The following is a 14,416-nucleotide window of genomic DNA, read 5'->3' as shown; positions in this document are numbered from 1 at the left end:
TTATTATTCAATGATAATATGACTAGTTGTTATTATTCAATGATAATTGGAGCGTCGCCGAAAATTTTCCAATTTTCTCCCCTCATTTAAATGTCATTCACTCACATTCACACACGTTATGTAAATACGTTTTTTGATGGAAAAAAAACTCATGGTTCTATATGAAGACAATGAACATTCTCGAATCGATACCGAAATTATTCACTTTTTTGGCCATGGTTGTATTGCGTGTTTTCCAACTTCATCTCTCTTTTACACTCATGACATTCTATTTTTTTTTCGTCTTTTTCGATTGATGTTTCTGTTATTGTTGTTGTACATTTGAAATGGTACAAGTCTAGACGCATCTATATTACCTGATCGGGTATTTCATCTGGTGTGAGAATTTGTGTCTGTGATCCAGTCGGTGTTACATCCGATAAAGCTGTTGCTGATCTTGCTTCCATTTTGCTGAAATGTGCGATTGTTCGCCTAATTCACCGTTTTATTGATAATTTATGGCTTTGAATAATAAACAACAAATTGTGTTGTGCACTTTGCTAGCAAACTAGTGTGAACCGATTGTAGTGAGCAATGTTTTGCGTCTGATTCATGGATGGTCAACGCAACACACATTTATATGTGGGGAACTATGTGAAAAAACAAAAGGATTGACATTTTTGCACAGAAATTTCTCTCATTCATGTATCTGACACACGGCGTGGTGAGAGAGAGAAAGAGAGAGAGAGAGAGAGAGAGAGAGAAAGAGATTTCGAGAGCAGTGTGTAATTTGCTAAACTAGTTCTGTTCGGCAGAATGAACGATAGATGGCGCTACTGTCGATTGGCCACAGCTTCATGTAATTTTTATTAATAGAACCATTTTAGGCTTAAAAATGGGAAAAAATCATCTTAAACAATTTATTAATGAAATGCCAATGAATTATTTTTTTCCTAAAACACATTTCAAAATGGACTTTTTATTTTCACACAAGTTTAATTCATCTTCTTTGCACATTTTTGACAATTTGATGCGGTTTGAAGTAGAACAAACGAGAAAAATGCACCAAGCAAGAAGCAGCAAGGAAAAGTCAACAAAAGTCATTGCGGTGTAAACGTTATCGTTGTCAAAGTGGTTTTTTCTGTAAAAAAAAATCCTCATTCGTATGCAATTTCAATGACAATTAAATTGATTTCGAAGGCCTATATGGCGACAACACAACGGAAAGTTTTTCTTCTTCATTTGTCGCTCGATATCTCTGTCTGTCTCGTTTTAGCATAGCAACATTAGTCGAACTGTCAAAAAAATTTGACATCAGTCGCACGATTGATGCATAAACACAACAACGTACTATTAACATATTTTCTTGATGAAAAATCCGCAAACGCTCGAAAATCCACCAAAAATACGACCGTTTGATGCGATTAGTGAAAGAAATGTGGAAAAAGTGGAAATTCGACTGAAAAATGTGCTAGAATTGTGGTGAATGGACCGCTAAAAACGGCAATTAATACAGCGAACACTTAACCTTAAATCATCTCATCATTCTGTTTATGCAAAACAGTTTGTTATTTAAGTCATTTTAGTTTGTTTTTTTCTTTACCGAAAAAAGTCTGACCAATTTTGGTTCGTTTATACTGGAAAAGGTTATCCAATAAACAGCAGCCGTAGGTTGTGAATTTTAAAAGTTTTAAAAACATAGTTCACAATGGATCAAATGCTACCGAGTCCAGGGTTCTCAATACCCAGCATCGGAACACCGTTCCAGCAGTTGGAAGAGGACCAAACAATTATCGCAAACAATCCATATTATGCACAAAATGCAATTCATCCGCCGACTGGGTTAACGCCAGTCGGTATGGGCAATGCCAGTACAAGCAACAATGGCGTTGGCAGCAGCGGCCTTAATACAAATGTTAACGTTGAAACATCCACAAGTGCAACATCGAGCTTGCCGTCACTCATGAACACACCGACAAAGGCCAACAGTTACCAACCCAGCTATCAACCACCACCACAGAGCCTCATGCAACCACAAACACCGGTTTGTATACAGAGAGATGTTTTTGGTGTAATTTTTGCAGCATTTGGAATTTATGAATTTTTGATTTTGTTTTAATAGCAAAGTTTGATGTCGCCAATGGTGCCGATGACGGAACGTGTTAGCGAAAATGTGCCCAGCGTAAATGTTCATCCTATGACACCGATGACACCCGGCTCACAAGATCCCGCTATTTTGCCTCAATTACAGTAATGTCATTGAATTTTATTTACACGCCGGTTTCAATTGTTTTCATCAAATGTGCAATTTGGTTCCAAGCATGTTTTTCATCTCTTGAAAATTACACAGTACACAGAATCGTGCTCTCAAAAGTAAATTTCAAGAAATTGCGTTGAAATTGGACCAAATAATGCATTATGATGAATGATGACACCAGATTTTCCACTGAAATTTTCGTTCCAACCCATTTTTTATCAACCATTTTTTTATTTCTCTTCTTCTATTTCCTCCACAGAAACATTGTGTCAACGGTGAATTTAAATTGTAAGCTTGATCTTAAGAAAATTGCATTACATGCCCGTAACGCTGAGTACAATCCAAAACGTTTTGCTGCCGTAATTATGCGAATACGTGAACCGAGAACGACTGCCTTGATCTTTTCATCGGGGAAAATGGTGTGTACGGGTGCGAAGAGTGAAGAAGATTCCCGTTTGGCCGCCCGCAAATATGCTCGAATTATACAAAAGCTCGGTTTTACGGCGAAATTTTTAGATTTTAAAATACAAAATATGGTCGGCAGTTGCGACGTTAAATTTCCAATTCGATTGGAGGGTTTAGTTTTAACACACTCTAAGTTCAGTTCGTATGAGCCAGAATTGTTTCCGGGTCTTATTTATCGTATGGTCAAACCAAGAATTGTGCTGTTGATTTTTGTGTCGGGCAAAGTCGTACTTACCGGTGCCAAAGTTCGTCAAGAAATCTACGATGCATTCGACAACATTTATCCAATTTTGAAGAGCTTCAAGAAACAATAGGAAAAGTAAAGATGACATCGGTGATTTGGTGCGGCTAACATATGACACACACGCAAATAAAACAAAACAAAACAAAACCAAACACATCAACATTTCGATTAGACTAAATAAGGAGGCCCCTTAGCAGTACACACACACGTCGGTCTTTTTTTGACTTAATCATCATTAATTTTTATCTCGTAATGTCGTTTAGTTTAATTAATAAAATTACAAAAACAACAAAAAATGGAATAAATGATTATTTCACGAAGAAAATTCCCATGCAAGAAAAAAAAAACGAACCTAAATTTATAAATTATATTTGATTATTTTTAACCTTTAGTTGAATTCAATAGAAATAATAAAAAAAAACGACCATCATGAACAAAATGAAACAAACGGACTTCTTTTTTATTTCCTGATTTTTCGAACCTGGTAAAAATCAGGTGGACTTTTTATTATTGTTGTTGTTATGAAAGAGAGAGAGAGTAAAATAAATTGAAGCTGAAATAGCGGATGCTGCTACGATGCATTTACAAACATTTCGACATGATGTTGCTCAAACTTTCGAACGCAATCTTCTCCGTGATATTCTTCGTCTTGATGTTTTCGTCTTGTTTTGTGATTAAAATCGTTTCACCTTCATCCTTCCAGCCGTACTTTTTCACCCAGTGATTGAATGCGTTGCCTAGAATTGACAAAAAATGATAGAAGAACATTAGATTGACAAAAAATAGACTTTTCTCCTCCTCATTCAGAACACATACCATTAATATCTCCGAGCAATCGCTTCAAGTAATCGGCCGAGATAGTTTGGAATGTGATATTGACGACATTACAAACGAATTTCCGGATGGAATCGAAGAAACCGTTGACATTCACAATCAAATCGGGTGTCGATAAAATCTTTGACCAGAACAATTCAAAGTCGCATTTCTCCAGAATGTCGGCCAATTCGATGATATCGCTGATGGTTGGATCTTCAACTTGAGCGGGCAACAACAGACACTTGCACAGCGTAAAATCAGTGTGTGGCAAATTGGTGAGTGCTTTGAGCAGGATCAAGTTTGTGATTTCCAAGTTCAAGAGAGTCGGATCGAATTGGTATGATTTCAGCACGGCCAAATTCACTTCCAACTCGTAAGTATTGCCTTTGGCCTGTTCGCGCACATTATTCTCCAATGTTGGCAAATGCTCTGGATTGTATCTAAAACGAGGAAAACACGACATTTTTAGCGAATTCAAGTAAATTTTACATGCAAATTTACAATACGGTATAAATTGTGAGGTTATGATATCAAACATACAGTGCATGCATAAGAAAAACTAGGAATAAATCATGAAAACACTCACCTTTCAATAGATTTAAGGATATCTTGGATTGAAAGCGGACTCTTGTTTGCCATTGTGATTAATTTCTTTTTGAATTCTTGTGTAATTAAACAAATGGAATTGATTGCAAAATTGTATCTGCTAGCAGGAAAGCACACTCACACAATTTCTATGGATATAAAATGGAATTGACGTGGTTTGCTGTCAAACACACACACAAATTCGCTGTCAAATGGCATTCATTTGACACGCGCCAACTTCACAATGATTGCAAACGTTGTTTCTAACGTTTTGGCAACACTGACTGAAATGCTGTGACTTGTTGATTTGCTGAGGGAATAAATTCTGTTGCAATCGAATTGAAAATGAAATAAAATGACGTTTTTTACAAAATCAATTTTTTTTTTATTGATTTTCCATTAGTTCCATAGTTTGAGAGCTTGAAGCGCGTTTGATTCACGCATAAATGACAATTTGTTACATTTCAAAAAGAACAATTGAATCAGATGACCGAACAAATAGTAGGCATCGAATAAAAAAAGTCCATTGATTTTATGATACATGATGTCGATAATTGGTATTGGGTATTGACTATTCGTGGCCGCCTTTCTTCGATTCGTATCCCTTCTTGTGGCCACCTTTTTTTCCACCTTTTTTGTCATATTTGTCATGGTGATCGTGGTGTTTTTCATGACCATGTTTACCTTTATGGCCCTTGTGTTCGTCGTCATAATGTCCCTGGAAAATCGAAAAAAAAAAACGAATTTAGTATAAAAATGGGAATGTTGAAATTTTTCTTCTCTTGCATTCTTCAGAGATAAACCAAAAATAAAATCTATGGTAAAGTATGGCAACAACTGTACATTTTCATACATTTTAGTACAACTAATCAAAATTGCTTACCTTCTTATGGTGGCCTTTCTTGCCTGAAAAAGGGAATTTTTTTTTATTATTAGTCATATTTCAAGAGATATATTCCAAACCCGTCAATTCATATTGAGATGACCTCGTGACGATTTATATCAATATAAAAATTGACAATTCTCTTCAAATTTGCACCGTAAAAAATTCCGAAATTTATCGATTTGTACTCACCTTCGTGTCCCTCATCATAACCTTCTCCCTTCTTCTCGCCTTTCTTGTGTTCGCCCTTTTTAGATTCATGGAACTCATGTTCGCTGCCATATTTCTTGTGATCACCTTTTTTCTCTTCCGAATCCCAGAATTTCTTCTCTTTATGGAAATCATCTTTATTGTGATGCGCTTTGAATCCCGTGGTTTTCGATCCCTTCTTGTGGTACTTCTTATGGCCATGTTTTCCACCTGGTTTTTCAATTACAAAAATATCAGTTGTTTTTTTCTCTAAAAAACACATACAAATCATAATCACTTGCCTTTCGAGCCCTTTTTCTCTTCGTGATGGTCTCCATATTCATCTTCTTCGTCGTGTCCACCTTTCTTCTCGTCATGTTCCTGTTGATAGAAAACAGTTTCCACTTTAGAATTTTTGACTAGAACAAATCGCAATACTCATCCAAATTAAACGAATGAGCGTGGTTATTGGCATATGAAGCACTCTCAGATATAAAACTCATACACTCATACATGGTTCGACAAAACCATCAAGTATATGAGGAAAAAAACGTATTTGGAAAAAAAAACACAGGCTTAAGCTGGCATAACTGTTTTAATATTGTCTGAACAAACCTCGTCGAAGTGATGTTCTTTGTGCTCTTTATCAAAGTGACCCTTTTTGCCTTCATCGTGTTCTTCCTTGAAACGAAAAAAAAATGAAGAAAAAATGATAAAATGTTGAGCAGAGAATATTGGAATTTTGCTTGTATTGCACTTTTCTTCCATATTTCAAGGTAGAAATCTATGATGAAATACGGCAAAAAAAACTGCAATGTTCTGCGACCGCTACGCAAAAATCAATTACTTTTTTGTGATAGCCTTTTTCGCCCTTGTGGCCTTCGTCATCGAAATGATCGCCCTCCTCTTTTTCACCGCCATCTTCTTCAAATCCTTTCTCTTCCTCCTCTTTATGACCTCCTCGAACTACCAATACGGATGCTATTAGTAGCAAAACCATTAGTTGCCATCGTTTCAACCCGATCATTATTCCGGTATCAGACTATTTAATTCACTATAAACACACTTGTGCTATCAAAAACCACGTGGTCCACTTAAATATAATTCCACTTCTAGTCTCATTCAGTTTATGTCTTGTTATTTTTTTCTATCTCCTTTTCACTCAATCAATTTTTGAACTTAACCACAGAAGTAAACGAAAATACACAATTTTACAACTAAAAATATTTCTAACAAAAAAAAAGCCACACACAAAGTTGACGAAAAATACAAATGTTGTCAATACAAAAATCTCAGAATAAATATTCACACAGTCCGAGCATGGTTGATTGTGATTTGAAAATGTGCTCGATTGGTGCGGTGTCTTATGAATTTATAGTAATTGTGCACGAATGCGATGTTTTCGTCGCCGTCAAAACGGTGTGCGTTATATTTGTTGGTGGGAAATTTGAGCGACTATGCTGCTCCACCAGCTCAGACTCTCACACACAATGCGAATCGTTGTCATTGTGACCGATGAAAGAGCGAGAAAAAAACCGCAATGTTGAACTTAAGAAGACAAAAAAAAATCAACAACAACAAATTCAGCAACGGGGCATTAGAATTGTATGTACGAGTGACGAGTGTAATTATTCGTCAGTCGTATTTGTGACATTGTATTCGAAATGCGTAACGGAATGGCGTACGAAGTGTACGTGACCATTTGCCGTTTACAAATCCAAATACGACAATTTAATGTAATGCAAAGTCACCGAGAGAAAAAAAAAACGAATCTGGAAAAATTCATGCTTCAATAGCGTGAATGATGAAAGTGCTACTGCTCGTTTTCTCAGTCTCTGTTTCTATCTCTCTTTTGTGCGTATTACAATTTGAATATCGGCATTTGCCAATTGATTTTTAATTGCACAAAAAAAGAGCTAGATAGATTTCGATGCATAAAATTATGCCTATTGTGAATTGAGTAAAAAAAAAGGCTGAACATGTTATTGTTGTTGTTTTTTCTGGAGTCGATATGGCCGTGTGTCTTGGTTGCCTGTGCCGAAGACCCCGCTATCGCTGCTGTGTTAAATAGACATTGGTCAATAAAATAATTGATTTCGATACAAACGAACTGCCGTCTAATTTAACATTGTAAGAATTTTACGCTATTGAATTTGCACAAGTCCCGTTCGCACTGCTAATGCTCGACCCAGTGCGATCTGAACTTTATTCAATTGATTTTGATGGCCGAAAAAAACTCATTTACTGAAGCTGAAGAGAAAAAAACAAACAAACGTAGGCTCAATCACAATGGAAAACAAGAGAAACATCGAAATCAAGGTGAATTTCATGCATTTCGCCATGTTCAGTACGCGTAGTCGAATGGACTCCATTTCGTTGGCCATATATAGGTGGCTTAGGCCAACCGAAAAAAAAATGAAGAAGAAACAAACATCTCGATTTAATTTAAAGCATACACAAATCTGCTCTAACTCGAAAAAACGATTATATTACTCCGAATAACACACATGCCTGCTGAAAATTGCTGAACCACTTAAATTAAATGGAATTCGGCTCGAGGACAAGTCACAGATATAGATGTTTTAAATGGTTGCAACTTTATTCTTGCAAATTTTTTTCCTTTCTTTCTCGTTACCATTCTGAAGATTTTTAAAGTGCACAATTACAATAAACTATCCAATTGATTAGCTTAATTTCTGGCTTTTGTACTTCAGTGCTGGCCGTACAAAGACAACCGAAGCCTCCGGAAAACGAAGAAAGAACAAAAAAAAACAATTGATGATAAATATAACAACTTAACTAACTAATTAATGCCTTTTTCAGAAACACTTATACTCTGCTGCTCTCTATCCTTTGCTTTATTTTGCTTTATGCTCTTGCATTCGTTGGCTTTAGTTTCTTCTTTTCGTTTTGTTTGTTGTTTTTTTTTTCTCTCGACAAAAATGGAAATATGAAAATATGAACAGGCCGGCTTATGATTTGACCCCTTGTATTCATAACTTAAAATCGCTTAAAAATCTTCTCATTTGGCTTTCACTTGTGCATGCTGAATTTTGTTGAATTGATCTCGATATGTGAATAAATTGCTCGAGAATACTCAGATCACACTATGGCCTATGATTACACCTTTTGTGCAGCACCAGCACCAGCACCGGCCGTAGTATTGCAATAAGATTACATACACCACATAATTCGACTGTTTGGTTTGAAGTTTTTTTTTTCTCTCTTTACCTTCCATCTATATCACAGTCGATACGCACACACCGAGCTTGAACTGATGAATACTTACAAGTTATTATAAGCACTTTAGTAGATAATGGAGATAAGTATTTAAAAATAAACGATTTCTACTAAATTTGTTTTTCTCTCGCATCGGCTTCTTGTAATGATAGCAGCTAAGAAAAAGAAAAGTTTCTTTTCTCCGTCGAAGAGTGCATGCAGAGTAAATTGTCTAAATCAAAGTATAATTGTACTTGAAAGGGGTTTTACAGAAATCATATGACTCTTCTGTGCACGGATAAGGTAGCAGTTGACCTTTTGGAATGGAATGAAACAAGTGAAAGAACGGAATTTTACGATTCCATGTGTATTTTATGCTCGGTGAATTTGATTTGGTTCACTGGAAAAACTTATATTTCTGATCATCGTGAAAAGCATTCACCTGGAACAACTGCTCTGAATTTATGATGATGAATCGAAAGAAGAACAAAAATATGATTCCATTCTATATTCTATATTCTTTATTCAAATCAATGGCATCATTCAGCTCACCATAAATACAATACGAAATCTTTGAATTTGTCTTTCACTCTCTCTCTCTCTCTCTCTCTCTCTCTCTCGCTTGAAATGTTTCGAAAGAAAAATCAGAAATCTGCCTAACGAATATAGAATCAGGAATGAAACTTATTTTTTCAATCATTTTGCGTGGGCATTGAAAAACCGTTTAATTTTTAAAAAAATCCCACAATTGGCCCCGATAAGACAGGAAAATCGGTCCGAAATTTTTATATAACATTCATCGAAGAGGGAAAGTAACGGTGATGCATGAGAATTTGAATTTATAAAACGATCACACCGACAAATAGAACGATTGTCATCGTCGTCGCCGTGTTTCCAACCGAATTGTGTCCATGTGTTTGTGTATATGTTCGATAAAAGAATTTACAAATTGATTACAACTTTGCACATTATGTAATGAAATGATTTTCCGTTTGTCATCCTTCGTTCCCGCGCCTGCGAATGAATCACTGCCTGTCGTTGAGTGAATGGGAAAATACGAATTTCAAACCAACGATTGTAAACGAAAATTCAAGTAGAATTTAATACAGTAGAAGTCATAATATCATATTGATGTAAGCCATGAGACAAAACGTGCATTTACAAAAGGAATAAAGCGAAAGAAAGCAGAAAATAAATTTGTCAGAGCTATATGTATGTATAATTGGAGGGTTATGTATGTAAACACAATGATGACAAAATGTTTGAATACAGCAGAACGAACAAAAAACAACAACAACAACAAAATCCGTAGCCGTCGTGTGTGTATACATTGCACAAGGAAGATTGTTTGTGTCTCTTTTGTGCTGTGTGAGTGATATGAGGAGTGATGGCAAATATGTGTTTGTACGTGTGTTGTTTGTATGTGACAACACACAATACACTCCGCCCATATTTGCTTCCCGATGGAATTCGGAATGGCGCATCAATGTAAATAGAACCGTGTGTTTCGGGTCGTTCGAGTGTGAGCAACGTTTTTTCAACAACAACAACAACAACATCTGCACAAATCTCTGTGCGTGTACCAGCGCAACCGAACCATTGAATGTCACATTCATTGAGATTTACTTGGGGATTTCACACACATCCATTCAGCCACCACAGTCGACGCCACCGTCAACCAACAACAAATATGATTCACGTGACTCTACGTTCCAGCTATTATCGGGCGCTTAGTTATCCAATCTATTGCTTCTCGGAAATTGCTCACTCGTTCTCACTCTCTCTCACCCCGGTTCTCATCGCCGGAACAATAGTACATGTTCTGCGTTTAACATTCGCTATTATGATTTCTTGCATTGTATTATTTTTGTTGCGGAAGAGTCAACCCACACATCGTTTAAATGCTCATTTTTCATCTTCGTTCCACGTATCGATGCCTTTTGTATGCATTGACAATATAGACGTCGATTTACAAATGTTATTCCCCATACGCATACACAATGTGTGCAGAAAGTGTTTTTGTATGGCTTGAAATTATCACATTGGTTTATTATTTAAACGCTCGGTGTGGCTTCTAATGGACAGCGAATGTGACACAAATTTATTATTCTCTATCCCGTTAAATAGATATCAAATTATCACAAATCATTTTATTACATCCCTCCCTCTCTCGCTCGCTCGCTCGCTCAACGCAAACATTTGCGCTTTGATTCTCTAAATTGATGAAATGCAATACTTTGTTGACTTATCTTCCTGATTGAATATATGAGTTGATTTTGATTTACATATTTGTTTTTCTCACTCGAAATATGGCATTTGCTGTTGGATTCAGCGTACGCAACCACACCCCGTGTTTCAATCGCAAACTAAATACGAATGGCAGTGGCGTTTTACCAAACAATTTCATGTTAAATTTCACTCGAAATGTAAATATGAAGAAAAAAAATGCAACCAAAAACCGCTCATGAATGCAACGAGTCCACTGTGGGATTGAGCTCGCATCCAACAACAACCAAGTTCAAATGGTTAAATGATTTTCTTTTCAACGCTTTTCGAGCATTTCCCTTGAAATGCTGATTAAACAATTAGCAGCTGCTTTACAGACAAAATTCATATTTTCAAATCAAACAAAAATTGAAATGAGGATTTGTTTTGAGTGTTGAGAGCTTGGGCTTGGGATTGGGTTTTGAATTTATTCGCTGATTAAATTGAAATAATAACTTGATTCGCTTTGCCACGCAATTTGTCGGCTTTGACGAACAGTCAGCCTCGAAAATGATTTGACCCGCAGAAACTTGGGTAGATTGTTCAAATGGCCCGACCAACGAGTGCTAGATGTTTCCATTTGGACAGAACCACAGTACAACAGAAAAAGAAATTGTTCCTTTCGTGTGTTGATTTATACGAAAAAGATACGTTCATCTGTCGATCAACACAATATCTCCTAAGCAAATACTCAACAATCGAAAAAAGCGAGCCAAAAAAGCAAAATTGACGGAAATGTTCATGAAAAATTCAATTGCATTAATTCACCAATGGGATTTGGATTCTTTCTTTCTTTTCTCGATGGAAAGTGATTTGGTTTGTGGCTATTTGTGTTTTGAATGCGTGTCTCTCTCTTTCCATCATCTGTGAATCGTGATCGAACAACAATGGACAAACTTAGTTAATCGTTTTTGCATTGGCATCGAATAGAGCGAGAGAGAGAGAGAGAGAGAAAAATACACAGTGGTAGCCTTCAAAATACAAATATTTCAAATTCAATAAAAAGTTTTGTTCATATAATACCAATGTAATTCTTCGGTCGGTTTAGAAAGACACAAAATGAGAATGAGCGAGAGAGAGAGAGTGTGGCGACTTTAGTGGCTGTAAAACGTCGAGTCTCAAGTGCAACGTTCGACATCATCGGTTGTGATAACGGGAATCAATTTTCAAATGTAAATAAAGCGAACGTATAGACAAAAGGCTGTGCGAAATAGTTTCGGGTCGAGAAACCCATTTTCCAAACGTCGTCAGTAGTATAAAAATACAACAAAAACAATAGCCACATACAGTAGCAGCAAATTGTTTCGAGCAAAAACGAAGATTGTGAAACAGGCAAAGCGAAAGAGAGTGAGATAGAGAGAAAGCGAAGAACGTGCTAGAAACTTGGAAGTGAATTTTTGTGGTTTAAGACAAACGACAAGAAAACCGAATCGACAAAGAAACAAAGGAAATCGACAAAGACGTTTCGCTTCATTTGTCATTGTTTAGTTAGGACTAAAGTCATCAAATGATTGAATAAAAGTTTATATACGCATGAAAATAATGAGTATCAACAAGGCTTGTGGCTCAACATTGAGGGTTTTTTTTTTGGTTGTGCTGCAAAAGTACATCATCAAATATTTATTTATCAATTTTGGAAATTTGTTCGCGTTGAAATGTTGAGAGAAATGAGAGAACGAGCACACCCATTTGGTTGATGACAGGCTGCTTATTAAACAACGACAATGTCATCCTCTCGCCAACGTACTCGAGACGTTGTTAATTCGTCGATTATTTGGAAATTACATTCATTAGAGCGCCTTAAGATTCTTCGAATCAGATCTCATACGCTCTCACTCTCTCTCTCTCTCTCTCTCTCTCTCTCTCTCTCTCTCTCTGTGTGTGTGTGTAAGGGTTTATTTAGCAAACAATTTTAACTGGAAAACGCTTTTAAATTGCTCGCATTTTTGCGGGTGGTCTTGCAATTCAACACTTCAGCACGAGCTACCAATTTATAATGGATTGCACATGTGCCATGGCAAAAGAGGCTAAGAGAGAGAAAATACCATCCAATTGCAGTAAATATGGAATTTTTCTTGATAAAAACAGCGCTTTTGCCTTGGTACATTACTTTTTGGGTGAAACTCAATTTCGGTGAAAATTGTTGTATTTTCTATAAAAACAGAAAAATCAACTGAATCGCAATTAAAAATTTATTTCTTTTGAATAATAAATTAAATTATGCAAAACCGTATAAAAAGTCGGTGACGCGTGAAAAGAACAAAACAACGTGGAAAAAAAGTTGGTGCAGCACAACAAAAAGTGGTGCGATATTCGCTTGGCAAAAGACATGGCAGCTTCAATTTAATTCAGAATGGAAGCTTCGAAAAAAAAAACTGGTGATTTAATGACGATGGATGGCATGGAACGGATGGATGAAAAAAAAACAACAGCGATGAATTTTAACGTGATAATAATCTCGCTCAAATTCTTTCAATCGAAACGTACACAAAATATGACTCGAGCGTCAGCCGAGAAACAAAAAAGTCATCACATCAACAATATGGAAAAGGTGGCAACTTAACAGAATTCTCCATATAGCTTAAGATTGATGTATGTATATAGCGACGAGAGCGAAGAAAATTGAGACGTAATCACGATTTCACGACTCATTCTCAGGCAACCGGATAATACATACAAATATACTACATAAAACACGTTAAATAACATTAATTTAGATATTATGGAATTAGGCGACGAGCAGCACATAGTAGAACAACGCACGAATCGACGGTCGTCATCGGTGCTGTTGTCGTCGTCGTAGTCGTAGTCTATCGGATTGAATTGTAAATCAGGAAACGCCCCAACACAACGCTATCTCTCGTCACAAGAACCGACAGCTGAATTCCTAAATAATAATGAGAAAATCAAATAGAGAGAACTACGAAGCACCATCATTGACCATTCGAAAAGCTGTACAGTGTTGTATAGTTTTTCCGCTTATTATTCTATTTAGTAAAGACACAACCAATACATTCAGACTGGGTTTGTATGTATGTGCAGTTCAATCTGCTTTTGTGCAAACAACATTTCCGTTTGCATTTTACACAAAAAATCCATCGCTTCTCTATTTATTAATGATAAAACTTGTGTGTACATGGGCTATAAAGCGAAAATCATTTTTAGATCAGCTCTTCTGCTCGGTTCGACGGCTCTATTAGAGATGGTAGGTACTAGAGGGTTGTCGCACACAACACTTAAACAATGACTCGGCATCGAAATAGGTGGAGCTTCCATTCACTCGTTGTGCACACACACACACAATACGTGCGCATGAATACACTTATCCCTGTTGTGTACGCGCACCAACCAAACGGAGCAACAAGGAGAGAAACATTGAACCAGTTTCTAAGGACACATAAGTGTGTGAGTGCACACATTTTCTCAAATCATCATCAGCGCTCAACTCTTCGATGACGATTTTTTTAACTCAACAACTTTCGGGCAGAACGTTGCACATCGTTTAACGATTCGG

At 36.5% G+C, this 14,416-nt stretch overlaps 4 protein-coding genes across 4 annotated transcripts in view; 1 reads left to right on the top strand and 3 right to left on the bottom strand.

Annotated features, from left to right (window-relative positions):
• The window catches only part of LOC129567364 (E3 ubiquitin-protein ligase PPP1R11), a 4,516-nt gene extending 3,854 nt beyond the window's left edge, over window positions 1-662 (bottom strand). Inside the window, exon 1 of the mRNA XM_055444180.1 lies at window positions 357-662. Coding sequence (XP_055300155.1) covers window positions 357-446 — 90 coding nt within the window. The 5' untranslated portion in view covers window positions 447-662. The remainder of the gene's footprint in view (window positions 1-356) is intronic.
• A 370-nt stretch (window positions 663-1,032) lies between these two features.
• LOC129567362 (uncharacterized) lies at window positions 1,033-3,393 on the top strand. The gene is made up of 3 exons (XM_055444178.1): window positions 1,033-2,023; window positions 2,102-2,229; window positions 2,496-3,393. Exons 1-3 carry the CDS (start codon window positions 1,688-1,690, stop codon window positions 3,013-3,015), a joined length of 984 nt encoding a protein of 327 aa, XP_055300153.1. The 5' UTR covers window positions 1,033-1,687; the 3' UTR covers window positions 3,016-3,393.
• Window positions 3,394-3,398: 5 nt separating this feature from the next.
• LOC129567361 (eukaryotic translation initiation factor 3 subunit K) lies at window positions 3,399-4,542 on the bottom strand. Its single transcript, XM_055444177.1, has 3 exons — window positions 4,348-4,542; window positions 3,762-4,201; window positions 3,399-3,682 (listed from the first exon to the last, which is right to left on the bottom strand). The coding sequence occupies exons 1-3, from the start codon at window positions 4,398-4,400 to the stop codon at window positions 3,528-3,530; spliced, it is 648 nt and encodes a 215-aa protein (XP_055300152.1). The 5' UTR covers window positions 4,401-4,542; the 3' UTR covers window positions 3,399-3,527.
• A 165-nt stretch (window positions 4,543-4,707) lies between these two features.
• On the bottom strand, window positions 4,708-7,137 carry LOC129567360 (putative eggshell protein). The gene is made up of 6 exons (XM_055444176.1): window positions 6,266-7,137; window positions 6,034-6,099; window positions 5,721-5,799; window positions 5,422-5,649; window positions 5,230-5,252; window positions 4,708-5,064 (listed from the first exon to the last, which is right to left on the bottom strand). The coding sequence occupies exons 1-6, from the start codon at window positions 6,443-6,445 to the stop codon at window positions 4,918-4,920; spliced, it is 723 nt and encodes a 240-aa protein (XP_055300151.1). The 5' UTR covers window positions 6,446-7,137; the 3' UTR covers window positions 4,708-4,917.
• Between the last annotated feature and the right edge of the window lie 7,279 nt (window positions 7,138-14,416).

Source organism: Sitodiplosis mosellana, unplaced genomic scaffold, assembly GCF_009176505.1.
Source record: "Sitodiplosis mosellana isolate CC-2019 unplaced genomic scaffold, AAFC_SMos_1.0 Smas_scaffold_11, whole genome shotgun sequence".
Classification (NCBI taxonomy): Eukaryota; Metazoa; Arthropoda; class Insecta; order Diptera; family Cecidomyiidae; genus Sitodiplosis; species Sitodiplosis mosellana.
The sequence above is the reverse complement of the archived record's forward strand: the minus strand, read 5'-3'. Positions and strand labels throughout refer to the sequence as shown.

Bases quoted from the DNA above. Each gene is read 5' to 3' on its own strand.
- LOC129567362 (XM_055444178.1), top strand. From the start codon at position 1,688: ATGGATCAAATGCTACCGAGTCCAGGGTTCTCAATACCCAGCATCGGA. The intron at 2,024-2,101 runs GTTTGTATACAG...TTGTTTTAATAG, and splicing joins TCATGCAACCACAAACACCG to CAAAGTTTGATGTCGCCAAT. The intron at 2,230-2,495 runs GTAATGTCATTG...TTTCCTCCACAG, and splicing joins GCTATTTTGCCTCAATTACA to AAACATTGTGTCAACGGTGA.
- LOC129567361 (XM_055444177.1), bottom strand. From the start codon at position 4,400: ATGGCAAACAAGAGTCCGCTTTCAATCCAAGATATCCTTAAATCTATT. The intron at 4,202-4,347 runs GTGAGTGTTTTC...TCCTCGTTTTAG, and splicing joins ATCCTTAAATCTATTGAAAG to ATACAATCCAGAGCATTTGC. The intron at 3,683-3,761 runs GTATGTGTTCTG...TGTCAATTCTAG, and splicing joins ATTGCTCGGAGATATTAATG to GCAACGCATTCAATCACTGG.
- LOC129567360 (XM_055444176.1), bottom strand. From the start codon at position 6,445: ATGATCGGGTTGAAACGATGGCAACTAATGGTTTTGCTACTAATAGCA. The intron at 6,100-6,265 runs GTAATTGATTTT...TTTCGTTTCAAG, and splicing joins AAAAAGGCTATCACAAAAAA to GAAGAACACGATGAAGGCAA. The intron at 5,253-5,421 runs GTGAGTACAAAT...TCCCTTTTTCAG, and splicing joins TTATGATGAGGGACACGAAG to GCAAGAAAGGCCACCATAAG.